Source organism: Fundulus heteroclitus, chromosome 19, assembly GCF_011125445.2.
Source record: "Fundulus heteroclitus isolate FHET01 chromosome 19, MU-UCD_Fhet_4.1, whole genome shotgun sequence".
Classification (NCBI taxonomy): domain Eukaryota; kingdom Metazoa; phylum Chordata; class Actinopteri; order Cyprinodontiformes; family Fundulidae; genus Fundulus; species Fundulus heteroclitus.
This window is the reverse complement of record NC_046379.1, coordinates 12,783,227-12,798,158: the sequence shown is the minus strand read 5'-3', so window position 1 is coordinate 12,798,158 and position 14,932 is coordinate 12,783,227. Positions and strand designations below refer to the sequence as shown.

Sequence of the window (14,932 nt, the reverse complement as noted above, 5' to 3'; positions counted from 1 at the left end):
TAAAGTGAACCGAAGACAGAAACACAAAGTGGATGAATAGCTGTATTTATCTTTTCTTAATAGGCCAATTTCTCTTTTCTTCTCAATTTTTTTATCTTCACAATCAGATTTGTTTAGTTATTTACTCCAGATAAAAAAGCAAAAGCAAAAAAGATATCCTTTTATTTGACAAACATGACATGAAAAACATTGGGCATGTTTTTCTCCTTGAGTAATTATTCTGTTCAAATAGCATATATTTCTCTCCAGGCAGAGAGTGCTCGGGCTGAATGGATGCTGCCACTGCATAATGGTCCTCAGACGTTTGTTGCCAAGGAAACGTTGGGAGGGCATGTGGAGAGGGAGGTATAAAAACACTGGCAGCTCCACTCTGACTCTCACACCGTGGTGGATGCACTCGCTTGTCATCGCAGAGAGAGGCGTCGGACAACTCGCCACACACTTCCCTTCTCCGTTTGCCGGCTCCTCTCCACAAGTGAGAGCGTGAAAGATGATGAGGCCAAAAGACCTGCGCCAGGGCTCTGGCACCAAAACCTTCCTCGACGCGATGCACGGAGGCAAAGTCCACCTGGCGCGCTTCATCCTGGACGCCTTGGACGGACGCATAATCAACTCGAAGACCGAGAACAGCCGCACCCCTCTCATGTACGCCGTCTGCCTGCAAGAGCCCGGGACCAGGACCAAGTTCACGCGGCTGCTGCTGGAGAAAGGCGCAAACGTCAACTGTCAGGACGAGGACGGCCGCACAGCCCTGAGCCACGCCTGCGAGATGGGCCACTTGGATGTCATCAAACTTCTGGTGCAGTTCAACGCCGACCCGGACGTCTCCGACGCCTGGGGGAACAGTGCCCTCATGTACGCGGCCTTTTCCGGACACAGTCAGGTCCTGGAGTTCCTGGTGAGAGCTTTCAAGAGACTGGGGCTGAGGTTGGACCGGACCAACAGCGCCGGTCACTCGGCCAAAGAGATCGCCAACTTTTTCGGCCACAACCAGTGCGTCCAGATTTTGAATTTCCCCTGCAGAAAGAGCGTTTGCAAAGAGGATCCGTTTGTCGATGCGGCGAAGGCGGCAGACCCGGAGCGACGGCTTCCCAACAGGCTCCCCAGGCACGTTCTCGACAGGTTTTCCAAGCAATCAACGAACGAAGAGCAACTGCCAGATGTGTTCCAGAAACAGACGGACCGCTTCAGGTGTCCCAGGAGTCAGTCTCAAGAGGATAGCCATCGCAACAGCTGGGCTCTGCCTCCTCAGATAGAGACAAGCCAAACCGAAGGGGATCACAGCATTCTCTTCACTGCCAAACAGCTGCAAAACTGCCAGCTTAGGGAGCAAAAGGGGTCGAAAATAATGAACTCCGTCGCTGAGTCAAGCCAGAAAGACATTGGCCGAGACATTCGGCTTCCAGAGCAAAAACAGGAGAGTTTTCCTCTCTGGGGAAAGGCAAAGTCATTTAACCTGGACCTTCTGAGCAGCAGAAAGCAGTCCTATCAGGGTGATGTGCGTGACATGAGGATGTCAGCCAGCAAATTAAAGAGAGCCTCGCTGCAGGATGACCGATGCCTGATAGACAAGGTCGAATGTCAAGGGAAGCCCCGATCCCTGACAAACGATGCCAGCAAAATTGCTTCGCTGCCAAAACCTCTTTTACACAGCAAGGCTCACTCCGGGAAAGCACTCCAGGAGAAAGTCAAGTCACAAAACGAAGAAGCTAATGATACGGCCCCGTCAAGCCAAAGAGGGCTACAGAAGAGGGGAAGCCTCGGCTCAGTTTCCAGACACAACAAACTCCTTCTCCCCAGGGAGGAGACGGAGCCAGAGAAGATCCCGAGCCGCGGCGGCCCAGGGTTCGTGGGCCTGGGGACCAGACTGCTGCGTCGGTTCACCGCTCCAGAGTTCATGAGGATGGTGATCGACTGTTCGTCTGGCTCTTCCAATGGAAGAGGTCGGATGTCCCGCTCCGAGACCTACCCTCTGTCGCACACACACCAGCCGGTCAACAGCCAGCCGAGCGTCGACAGCATCAGCGCTGTGAAGTGTGAGTTTGAGAGCTACTCGTCCCAGTCTGGCCTCGAGTAGATAAAGGACGGTTTCCAACAAACAGAAATGCCTGGTTGTCTTTTTATTTTTAACTGCACTTGAATTCTGAAAGTTTCAGTTCTTGGATAGCTGAGATTTCTTCTAAAGAAAATAATATACTTTGTTTTAGCTGCAGTTTCCTTTTTTGCAAGATTTCTATTTGAATATAAAAAGGTTTTAACGGTAATTGCTTGTTTACAACAGATTTTGTGCAATATTAAAAATGAATCAATCATTTGTAGATTTCATGGTGATAATTTCTTTTCCAATTAATATCACATGGACCTAACTGCATTAAAAGATTGCTTCTGTGTCTTTGAGAGAATTTGTATTTTGCTTTATAACAATTCATGACTGTGCAAACAAGCTGAATGCCCAATAAAACGGTAAACTCTTGATTTTTTTTTTGTCCCATTCACTTGTCTTTTTCTTGTGGCACACAAAAGAGAAAACCGGGTTAGGTTTAGGGTTCGGTACGCATCATTTATTGATTTCTACAAAATTAAAACGCATCGCTCTCTTTGCCATGAATGATCCACAGAGGCATAGAAATACACGAAACCAGTGTATCCGTGTCGGATTACAAAGACTATGTGCAAAGTGTTTTCTGGGCAGGAAGGTGTCCTGCATCACTACATGCCAGGCCTGTGTGCTTTGTCTAGGCAAACAAATGCAAAACAGTCCCTCTTCCACTCTCACACACACACTCTCACACACACACGCACACGGGTGTTCAGGATCACTGCACATTTTGGGGTTTTTCTTTTTTTTTTCCCTCTGTCACGTCCGTCACAATACAAAGAGGCTTGTATCAACAATGACATGTTGCCTAACGCACACCTGCTCCTTTACACATACATACAAAACTATACACTCACATTTTAGGAAATTAAAGTAAGATTCAAAGCTACCAGTGGTAAGGACCCTAGTATTTAGGATTTCTATTTACATTATTAATGTGTCTGAGTATGTTTGGAGTCCATATTTATTCATTGTGTAACCATATTTGCAATTTCACATCATACAAACAACCAACAACACCTTTTTTTTAATATTTATATATATATATGTATAAATAAATAGATATGTAAAAGAGGAGTAAAAGAGGAGAGTGGCACTGTTTTGTTCCCAGTGGTCCAATGTTAGCAGCTGGGCTTTTATTTACCCATTTATTATGCAAATATAGGAGAATTGTCTTTCACATCCCCAGTACATATTCAAGCATTCACATCAGGCCAGGTGTGCCTCCATTTGGCCATGCAAAGAGTGAGTCGTCGTCCAATTTCCACAACAGAGTGAGTGTGCAGAGGTACCTTTATCCTCTCATAATGAGCTACCGTGGTTTGAGCCTAATGAGTTTTGCACAGCTTTGCATTAATGCCCACTAAAAAAAAAAAAAAAAACACCGTGAAGGGTTTTTGGAGTAGCACTTGTTTGGAACTTGAGTGAAAGATGGACTTCTGCTGTCAGTGCGTCATGCACCACATTGTGCCGTGTTGATCCGTACTGAAAGTTGCAGGAAGCCAATTGTGTTGAGAGGTGAGGACTCGCATGCTGCCTTTAACTCACTCCTAAAGTGCTTCTCACATGCCCGAGACCATGCCGCGCCTGACAAACAACAAACTAGCCACCGTGACGCTGGCAGCAGAGTGCTGCCCGGGTCTGCTTCCCTGAAGCCTTCAGCCCCATTAGGAGGGCTGGATCCTGGCGCTAGTCCTCTTCGGGAGGCCTGTTACAGTACAGGGCAGGCTGAAGTTGGGCCGTTGGGGGACTTTGAGCTCAAACGGGTCAGCAGCGAGACATGCGTTTCCGGTACTGTTCCACCAGTGGGACCAGACACTGAGGCGAACCGCTCTGGAGCAGGAAGGGGTGTTCCAGCAAGTCAGTGGCGCTGGCCCGCTCCAGAGGGTCACGGGTCAGCATGCGATCCAGGAAGTCTTTGAGAACTGGAGAGATCTGTGTCAGATAGAAAGATAAAGACACCAATAAACAGAACATCTTGGCAGTAAATGTATGACACCTCTACGGTCTCATGTCGGTGCATCCATACCCTTTAAACTCTTTCACACTTTGTTACATCACACAGTTCAATGTACAATATTGGGATTTAAAAAGGAAAACTATGCTGTCTAAAAAAATTCCCAATAAAAATCTGAAAAGTGTGGCATGTGTTGTCATTTTCACACCGTGTTACAGATTCTACATTGGATTCAGACCTGGACTTTGACTAGGTCATCTAACACATGGATTAGCTTTTATCTAAACAAGTGGTGTCCAGTGTCAGTTCTGAAGGGTCAGTGTTCTGCATTGTTTTAATGTAACACACCAAACTCAAATGCATAGCCCATTACCAGGAATTGCTGTGGATGTGATTCAGCCGGTTGATCCAAGCGTGTCGGAGCTAGGACGCATATATGCAGCACATCAGCCCTTAAGGACAGGAGTCGGAAACGCCTGATCTAAACCTTTCCTTTTTAGCTCTTGGTCTAGGTTAAAGGTATATAGCCACATTATATGCCAATAAAAAGACCAAAAACCAGTTTGATTATGATACAAGAAGGTTATATACACCAAGCGTCCATCCTAAAAGTGTATTTATAGTCCTTTTTTGAGCTTAAAAGTAACAGCAGCACCAGGCGCGATGAGCTGATATAAACAGATGTGGCGCCATCTACTGGCAGTACTGCAGAACTATCAGAAAGCAAAATAATGAATCAAATAATAAATAAATAACTATTAACTAATAACTAACTAATAACTAATAACTAATAAATAACTATTAATAATAATGCCAAACTGAGCCTGACCCGCTGAAATGCCTTACAGTAAAGTGGCCGCTCGGTGTGATTGAAGACTAGCCGTTATTAATTAATTAAACTGATCTAACAGCAACTCTAAGAGCCTCATATCAGGACATTACGGAGAAATTTATTACCCGTTCATAAACGGAAACAGAGACACGCCATCAAGGTAAGAACCAATCAATCAATCGATCTATTTATAATGTTGTTTGTTCTTAAGACTGTTAGAGGTTAAGAAGCACATTGATATTACTTATATCACAGTATAAATCAGAACATTTACTCATGTCAATCAACTCTGCTATCACATCCCGGCAGCTTAGCTTTAGCTTCTGCTTCAGTGAACATCAGCGTTAATTAATATTCCCATCTTTTCCCCCTTGGAATCATATGTTTTTTTGCTTTTTTTCCCCCCACTGGATCTTGGATCATTGTTTCCATTACTTTATCTGGGAGATGCTAATAGCTGTTAGCTGCTTCCTGGTTTATCCCCTGCTGCTCACGCACAATGTCGTACTTCCGTTGTCATTATAAATAAACACGAACAGCTTTATTTAGCAACAAATAGAGCAAAAACAAAGCTGACTGACTCATATATTTTAAAAAAATTCAAATAACGTGGCTATCCACCTTTATGGGTCATTGTCCCTTTAAAAAAAATTTGCTGGCTCTAAAAAGGTTTTCTTCTAGTATTACTCTATAATTAGCTCCATTTGTCTTCCCATAAATTCTGAGCCATGTTCAATGTCTCTGTTGAAGAAAAGCACCCCACAACATGATGCTGCCACCATCTTGGCGTGTTCAGGGTTATGTGCAAATATTTTTTTTAATCACACATTGCTTTTTGCATTTAGGCATGGGACACAGCAGTGGATCTCTTCTTGCCACTTATCCATGAAGGCCAGATTTGACACTTACAGGAGGCATATATTTATAAATTAGGTAACGTCTGACGGCAGTCAGTTGAACTACATTTTATTTACAAGCATTAAAGGGGACTAATTACATGTGCAAGTTACACTTTTCAGATTTGGATTTGTAAAAATAATTTCCCTTCCAATACAATGAAGTTGAAATTGAACATTGTTACATGACAAAATGGGGAAAAGGTTGAGGATATGATTTATTTATTTTTTTACAAGAAATTAAATATTTTAGATCTTTCTTCCAGTGGTTTGTGAAGGTTTACTGTGGTGTGCAAATATCTCCCATGTCTTTATAGTTTTTTGTCAAGAAACCAACTTGGAGAGTTTGAGTGAAAAACATGCAAAAGTCCAAACAAAAACTTAGAAAACACTTTCAGAAAGCCTAGAAAAATACTGACAAAAACCCATTTAGAAGAAAGGGAGCAAAGCATGATGAAAGCAGGATTGGTTCAAACATTTCCACACTACGTTTTATGTATGTATGTATGTTTGTATGTATGTATGTATGTATGTATTATCATATACACATTATATCTTAAATATTAATCTTTGAATACAGAACAATCTCCATGCACGTGTATTTGTCTGTCCTGATACCTGGCTGACGTTTCGAACAGTCGGAGCCAGCTCATCTCTGAGCCTCTTCATTGCTGCAACGGGCGTTTCGCTGAAGTACGGGGGCTCGCCGTCGACCATCTCCACCACCATGATACCCATCGACCAGACATCAACCTGGCGGGCACAGAAGTGAGCAGTGTAACAGCTCTGACAGCACAGATTGTGGTGTTCCCTGGGATTATCGGTGGTTTCCTCCTCACCTCGGTGCCATATGGTGATTTGGATATGACCTCAGGAGCCATCCAATATGGTGTCCCTACTAGGGACTTCCTCTTAGGGATGTCCTTACTGATCTGGGCACAGAAACCAAAGTCTGACAGCTTCACCTGGAGGGAGCCCAACAAAATTACACAATCACTAACGGGGAAATCAAATCAACAGGAGTGGGAGGGGACAGGGGGTGATGATGTGTCATACCCGTCCATCTAATGTGAGTAGGATAGAGTCACTCTTGATGTCTCTGTGAATGACGCCCTGTGAATGGAGATAGGCCAGGGCTTGCAGAACAGCTTCGCACACTGTGGCAATCTGCTCCTCGCTCAGCCTGCAGAGGACGGCAAGTTTTTTTACACACATAAAGGCTGACTTTACATGGGCATCTCACACGTTCCCATTACCGGCTACAACAGCGCGGAGAGCTGAAAATTCATGAATCACAGCTCGTTAAAAGCAATGATAAAAGGTGCAAGGTTCGGAACAACAACTCCCACACAAGCAGGATGACGAATGGACGCGCTCCTTCCTCGTCGCAGATAGCGTGGCTTTGATATTTCACAAGTGCAACATAAACATACACAGAGCCTTGCAGCAGTATTCATACATCTGAAAGACCATAAATGGTTCCGGAAATATGTATTTTAGCCCTTCTTTATTTTGATACCCTTGAATAAATCGAGCACAGACAATTTTTTTAGATTCCTCCTCTCATTGTGAATCCAGCTGTTCCGTGAAGGCCGTGGAGGTTTGTCAGGGAACAGACCAATGAACACAGCAGATAGGTCAGGGATAAAGTTGTGGATTAGTTTAAATCAGGATTAGATGGTGAAACAATATCCCAAGCTTTTCCACATTTGACAGATTATTGCTCAATCATCTGAAAAACAGGAACAGTATGGCACAGCTGCGTTTCAGTCCAGGTGGACATGGCCAGTCACCTGAACTGAAATGCTGAGAAAGGAGAGCATTATTCATGGTATCAGCCTCAGAGTAACTCTGGACGAGCAGCACAGATCCACAGCTCAGGTGGGAGAATCAGTTGATGGTATAACAGCTATAACACGTGGAAACCTAACAGTGGACAACAACCTGAATACACAATTACTGCAGAGAAACATAGGGGGGGGGGACATCATCATACTGTGAAAGTCAGGGGAACCTGGTTTAACATCCAGCTGGATAAGGCGTTAAATATATAAAATAGTATTGATCAAAAGCTATTCATGTATCACAATAAGAAGTCTAGACCTAAATCCAAAGCAGAATATTTTGTGACACTAGAAAGTTGTTTAAAAACTATGGATCCATGTCCTTCCACGTTAGAAGCATCCTCTACAATGTGTTGGTCTGCCACTTAACCTCCCAATAAAATATACAATACATCAAGGTTTTTGGTTGTGATGTCACACTAAACTAGTTAACGGGGTGTGAATACTTTTTTAAGAAGCTGTAGGAGACGAGAAAGACAAAGCAGCAAGAAAAGTAAGGCATCCAGACCTGGCAGCTACAAGCATCTTAGGTATTGATAAGAGATTGCTGTACTCCTTTACATGGATAGCAACAGTGAGTGTTCAAGAAAAAAAAAACAAAAGAAAAAACTCACACTCTTCTTTTTAATTGCTTTGCTGACATACCAGCTCAATCAGGTGCTAGTTTGTATGTCATATGGCCTGAGAGAAATATTTGCATGTCTTTGATTCAACCGAACTAATCCAGAGTCATCCCACAGTCGTCAGCGGATAAAAACCCCACTAATGCTCAAATCACATTACCTCTGAACATTACCTCTCCTGGTCTGTGTTACAATATGAAGGCTGTAGACTGAAGGAAGTGTTATATTTCCAACGAAGACTGACTAAAGGTAATTTTTAAACATTGAATTGTATTCCCCAGAGAAAAGCAGCAGAAGTGGAGAGCAGACTAAAGGACAGTAAACATGCTACTTGGATAAACACTGATACCTCTCCTGTCGATCCCACACCACCCCCTTGTGGCTGATCGGGTCACTGAAGATGCTCAGGACCGTAAAGATGAACCCAAAACAAAAACGATGCTTTCTGCTGTACCTGGTTTCAGACACGATGTTGGTCAGTGCCCCCCCTTGCAGGTACTCCATGATGACCCACAGCTCCTCCTCCACCAGGGCAGACTTGAACATCTCCACCACGTTCTTGTGCTGATAGTCCCTCATGATCACCACCTACAGAACAAAACATTTTTTCACTTATCATCATGCTCCAAACCATAAGCTCTCTTTTAAGTCCGTAGTATAAAGGCGGCAATGTTCAGCAATTAGGAATTCTTCAAATAAACCACATTGGGGTACTTGAATAAAAACGGATCAATGAAAGTGGTCGACATAATGTATGCTGCAGCCTCTTTGCCAGTCCTGATTTCCTGCCTATTAAATACAGGACTTTACACATTATTGGCTTCCATAGCACCTAAAAATCAAGAGCTGAGAATATATATATATATATATATATATATATATATATATATATATATATATATATATATATATATATATATATATAATCATTTTATTCCTCGTCTTCCACTTGTTCATTCCCCTTATTTTTAAAGCACACACGGCACAATATGCTGTCATACTCATGCTTCCAGTAGGAAGCCAAAGGAACTATTGCTCAAAACGACGTTTAAAGATAAAAAAAATAACGGTGAATTAGAGAAATGTATAAGGTAAAGTAGGATGACCCAAGACTTTCGGCAAGCTTTGCCTTTTTCTGTGAATATGGGACAGTGCTAGGGCTGTGCATAATTATCGATATAAAGATTAATATCGATATTTTTAAAAACGATTTAATATCGATATTCTAGCTTTCAATATCGATATACCTCCCAACCTCTAGGGGGCGTTATTACAGCGCAACCATTATAGTTCACAGCGAAGGAGAGCAAGTGAGACGAATTTGTGGAACGGCCGACAGGATTTTAGAAGCTCCTTTGTCCCTAAAATCAGATGTTTGGGCACATTTTTGGTTTCTGTGACACGTTAAATGCATTGAAGCAAATACACTTAATATTTGGCTGATTTTGGTGATTGAATCACTGAGCATTAATTCAAAGTAATAAATATCGATATTGGAATCAAAGCAAGCTGAGCTATGTATCGAGAATCGTATCGTATCGTGAGCTGTGTATCGAGAATCGTATCGAATCGGCTCATCCTAGATGATACCCAGCCCTAGACAGTGCCTTGCAAAAGTATGACCATTTAGATCTTTGTCACATTTTGTCATGTTGCAATCACAAATTTTATATACTTTATATCAGAGCCTAATTATGAAGAGGAAAGAAAACGATTCATGGTTTCAACGATTCAACGATTCTCATCAAATTTCAAGTCTCTTGCATTCCCTTAACAGACTTTCTTCCTGAACAAAAAGCATTGCCACAGCATGGTGCCGACACCATCAGAGTGGTGCACTTTTGGTTTTTCTCCACACCTTTAGGCATAAAAGTCCAGAAGAAGTTATTCCACATGTTTGGCTTGTCCCATACATGGATGCTGGTAAACATCACTTTTCATGGCTTTGTACTTGCCACTCTTTTATAAAGACAAGATTTGTGGTTGGCAAACAATACTTGTGCAGTCTATACAGTTTCCCTCTTATGCCATGGATCTATGCAGCTCATGGATCTCTGCATTTCTGCAGCTCCTCCAGTGTTAGCACAGCCCTTATTGCTTTTCTGATTAATGCTCTCCTTGCTTGGCTTGTCATTTTAGGTTAGCAGTTATATCTTGGTAGTTTTGCACTTGTGCCAGATCCCTTTCATTTACAGTTGCTAAAAAAGGTGCTCTATTATATTTTCAGAGCTTGGCATATTGCCTTATAAGATAACCCTGCTAAAAACATCTTCTGCTGTGCTCCTTGGTTTGCACGATGCACACAGATAGGCTCTAGTTACTAATCAGGTGTCTTCTGAAGGTATTTGCTTGCATTTTATTTTATTTAGGGGTGTCGGACTAAATGGGACTGAATACATTTGCCACACCGTTTAGATTTTTATTTGTAAAATATTTTGAAAGCCATGCATCCTTTCCCTTACACTTTTACGTGTCACTCTGTTTGGCTCCGTCACATTAAAAAAGCCCACTAAAAATGTTGAAGCTTGGGTTGTAATATGACAAAATGTGAAAAGGTTTACGGGTAATTTAGATCCACTTGTGGGATTCAATCAGATCTCTGTACCTCGTTAAAGAGCAACTCCCTCCTCTGCTGCCGCCGCAGGTCCATCATCTTCACAGCGACTTGCCTTCCAGTGTGCTTTTCCGTAGCGATGCACACCACCCCCGTTGAGCCCTCCCCGATCTTCACAAAGTTCTCCAGATAAGTCCGCGGATCGCCCTTGTCCACCACCATCTGCAGGGCTGCTTTGAACTGTTCGTGCGTCACCTTGGGTGGGTCAGGAGGCGGTCGGGGTGCAGGATGTTGAGGTGGTCTAAACGCAGGGGAGCAAGTTCCATGAGGACTGGTGGCTAATGAGCCAGTGGGTGAGGGCCGAGGTTGGGATGGGCTGTCCTGCCGTGGGTAGGGGGGGTTGGGGCACCCAGAGTGCCTAAGGAAGGGCTCTGGCACACTTGGCCTCAGCCCAATATTGGGAGACAGGCCTAGAGTGTAGCTTGCCGATGAACGCACCATGCGCTGAGGTCTAATGCCTCCTACAAGAGGACTGCTGGTGCCGGTTGGCAGGAAACCGGAGTGGTATCTCACCGACGACTCTGCCTGCATGATAATAAAAAAGAGAGAGCTGAAAGGGCGTTGGCTGCCGGCCTCGGTGTCATTGCCCAATTTGACCCTGGATCTAAATCAGGTCATTCACCTCACCTGACATGAACCATGTTAAGATGGGTCTGTGTGGCTTTAAGATTCCCAAGACGAACATGGCAGCATTTACAGCCCTTCAAGCCCTTAAGACCAAATTTAATTTGGTCTTAAGGGCTTGAAGTGGACTCAGATAAAATGCTAAATGTTACAATCATATTTATTGTAAGGGGCAATTATTTCTTGCAGCAAGCTTCAAAAGCTTAGATGTGCCATATAAAAAAATATATCTTTTTAGTTGTGAAATTATGACAAATACATATAATAATACATGATAATTTGTATCTATCTTGTCATTGTTTAGGTCAGGGGTGTCAAACTCATTTCCATATGGGGCCACTTTGACGTCATGAAGTCATTAAAAGGGCCGGTTGCACGTGTATAGACGATACTTTTCATTTCATAATTTCATTCCGGTTCACATAGAAGTATAAGAAATGCACGGTAACATAGAAATAGCAACCTTAGGACCAGTTTATACAGTTTATCTGCAAGAAAAGTTAATATTGGGGTGAGTTACACTTACAGGAGGCACAGTTTTAGCCACTTTATACACTTTAAAAGGATATATACCTCTACTTTATGACATGATATGCCTTTTTTTATTGGCTCTTGAGGGCCGGATAATTTACCTTGACGGGCCGGATTCAGACCGCGGGCCTTGAGTTTGACACCTGTGGTTTAGAGAGTCTTTTTGCTTTTGTACAGTTTTAAAGCTTTAACACTAGCATTACCAGGGTTTTCGACCTCTCCCCTGAAGTCCCGAAAGAGGGTCAAAAGACCCTGAGTCCAAACTGACGACTCTGGTGGCTCAAATTAGCATCCCTTGTTCAATTGTAAATAGGGCCATTGCCTGAGGAATCAGCAAGGGGGGAGGAGAGCCGAACTCACAAAAGCATTCTACACTTCTGTACTGTCAGGCCAGAAGGTACGTGTGAATAGTCCATGTTGGGGGTGGGTGAGATCTATGATGGAGGCAGCTCTACAGTAGAAAACTAACCAAATTAGCAACACGGGTTGGCGTTCAAAGTTACTGCAGGGCTATCATTGGATGGGGTTAAATAATAATAATAATAAAAAGACACATTTTACTGTAGGCAACCCGTGTTTTCCTTACAAGTTTTCCTTGAAAATTAAGGAGCTGTTTGCTGACTTCATACATCAGAACACCCAAGAAAACAACTTTTATTTCATTAGATTATAATTGCACTGCATTTAACAAGGTCCCCTTTTTTTACTCTGACCAGTTTCCCTGTATCTAGTGAATATAGCATCCCCCAAAGAATAAAAGCAACCAACACTATCACTTTACAACTATTACCCTGCAGTGTGGATAAAACTAAATACTATAATAATAAACAATTGTTTGTTATTAGCAAAGTGCAGCATTTTTGGGATACAAAATCTCTAAAACCATCGTGTATGGTTTATTATGTATGTATGTTATATTATAAATCAACTAGCTGCTTGGGAGTCAGGGTAGAAAAATAAGCCTACTCTGTGCTTCCATCACAAACAAGGTAGTTCTGAAAATTATTTTAAAGAAGGAGATGTTTGTCTGAGTGATACCCTGTCAGTTTAGGCTGATGACCATGTCCTGGTCATGTCTAATTAGGCCCCTCTCTTTCCGATTTCAATCGAACAATAACAAGCTTATTGTTTCAATCGAACAGTAAGTTTTGTGTTGACTAGAATTTAGTAATTAAGCATTTTTTTTAATCTAGGAATATCAGGCCCTGAATACAAATGCAGTCCACACTTTTTCAGATTTGCCTTTGAAAACCACTTTTTAAACCACAGATCCTTTTCTATTCACATTACGATTATGCACTAATTTGTACGAGTAAATGTCATAAAATACCAATGAAATACACTGATGTTTGTAATCATAATTTAACAAAATGCAAAACAGTTCAAGTAGTACGAATACCAAATTGTCCAAATTGCCATTGCCTCTTATACGTTTGTATATTTCTCATGCTGGAATTTCAGTCCTCTTGACTTAGACACAAATACTTCTGGTCATTGCTCACAGCTGTACCTGGCAGTTAGTAGGGAGTTAAGCTTCCCCCTTCCTTTGGTGCACCAGTAATGGCCTTATTTACAGAACAAAAGCGCCGGTTCACAACTGCTTATAGGATGCTAATTAAAATCCTTCAGGTCAGTCGACCCGTCTCTGGGCTCCAAAGGTAGAAATGTTAAATGACCCTTCTCTGGTAATTCTAGTGTTAATATGCTGGCTTGTTTAGGTTTCTTGAGCTAACCATTAGAATAGCTCCTAATTTATTCAATAAAAAAAAAAAAACATCTTAATGCATTCAGACCACATGCATAAAATCCTGATATATACAGCATCAGAAATATGCATAATTAATGGGATCTATGAATAATTTATCGTCTCTGTAAAGTTGTGCTTACTTTCAGGTCATAGGAGGAGAAGGGCCTCCCCGGGCTGTTCTGTGGGTGCATGTACATGGGTACATTGGGTCGGAGCTCCGTTCCAATGGTCCCTTGATCTCCGTGGAGCTGCTGCAGGGTCACGGCAGGGCTGTAAAAACATGCTACAGGTCTCTGACTCGGCGGCATTCCTCTGGGAAGCTGGAAGTCTCTCTTCCATATCAGCCTTTCTTGAGGACTCCCCACCTCTCCGCTCATGTACGGTTCATGACTCGGTGCTGGTACGTTCTGGGGCGGAGGAGGCTGCGAGGGCCCCTCCACCGAGCTGACGCCGACCTCATAGGTTGATTTGGCTTTTGGCAATATTCCATTGGGCTGCAGAGTGATGCTCTTCTTCATGCCCAGGTAAGGGGTGTTGGTTTCACTGTGAATGTTCCTGCCCTTGTCCCTCCAGCGATCCTGACCCTCGTCCATCTCGTCGTCGTCGTCGTCGTCCTCCTCCTGGGTCAGGCCCTCGTACTGGTAGCCGTCCCCTTCGTTTACCTCGCCCAGCCTTCCCAGAGACTGGGCCCTCTTCCTGGCTGACGGGCTACTCTTCCGCAAAGAGTTGGAGCTGGTCACGGACAGGCGGCTCATGTCGTTGATCATGGCGGAGATGTATTCCCCGTGACCGACCATGCTCCCGCGCACGATGGTCTGGAAGAGAAAAAAGGTGTTCATCTTCATCACTGTCTGCATGACATGATTACATTTACCGAGAGATTTCAGAGCAGAAGTGATGATAAAAGTGCCGTAATAACTGCTCCGAGGCGAGTTAAATTTAGACGTGGGAATGTTTTAAAGGACGTCTTTGTAGTTTTTCAAAGACGGTGACTTTACCTCGGTTCCCCAAGGGGATTATTCTGACAGTCTGCAGACAAATATAACAAGCAAAGACACAGATTGCACAGCAGCTCCTACTGTAATTTTAAAAATGCGTTCATACCCAGTGTTTGCAGATCTTGTTCCCATTGCAACCACAAAGATGCCTTTCATTGGGATTTTATG

General features: G+C 43.1%; 2 protein-coding genes across 3 annotated transcripts in view; one reads left to right on the top strand and one right to left on the bottom strand.

Annotated features, from left to right (window-relative positions):
- The first annotated feature begins 281 nt into the window (after positions 1–281).
- On the top strand, positions 282–2,474 carry LOC105917491. Its single transcript, XM_012852303.3, has one exon. The coding sequence runs from the start codon at positions 491–493 to the stop codon at positions 2,075–2,077; it is 1,587 nt and encodes a 528-aa protein (XP_012707757.2). The 5' UTR covers positions 282–490; the 3' UTR covers positions 2,078–2,474.
- Positions 2,475–2,539: 65 nt separating this feature from the next.
- The window catches only part of LOC105916578 (serine/threonine-protein kinase PAK 4), a 29,710-nt gene continuing 17,317 nt past the window's right edge, over positions 2,540–14,932 (bottom strand). Inside the window, exons 3-9 of one of the 2 annotated variants that reach the window (XM_036151035.1) lie at positions 13,907–14,581; positions 10,856–11,389; positions 8,705–8,838; positions 6,840–6,966; positions 6,623–6,748; positions 6,402–6,536; positions 2,540–4,033 (exon numbers count right to left, since the gene is read on the bottom strand). In XM_036151035.1, coding sequence (XP_036006928.1) covers positions 3,866–4,033; positions 6,402–6,536; positions 6,623–6,748; positions 6,840–6,966; positions 8,705–8,838; positions 10,856–11,389; positions 13,907–14,581 — 1,899 coding nt within the window. In that variant the 3' untranslated portion in view covers positions 2,540–3,865. Of the gene's footprint in view, positions 4,034–6,401; positions 6,537–6,622; positions 6,749–6,839; positions 6,967–8,704; positions 8,839–10,855; positions 11,390–13,906; positions 14,584–14,932 lie in introns of both variants that reach the window. The other variant, XM_036151036.1, reaches the window with a different exon arrangement.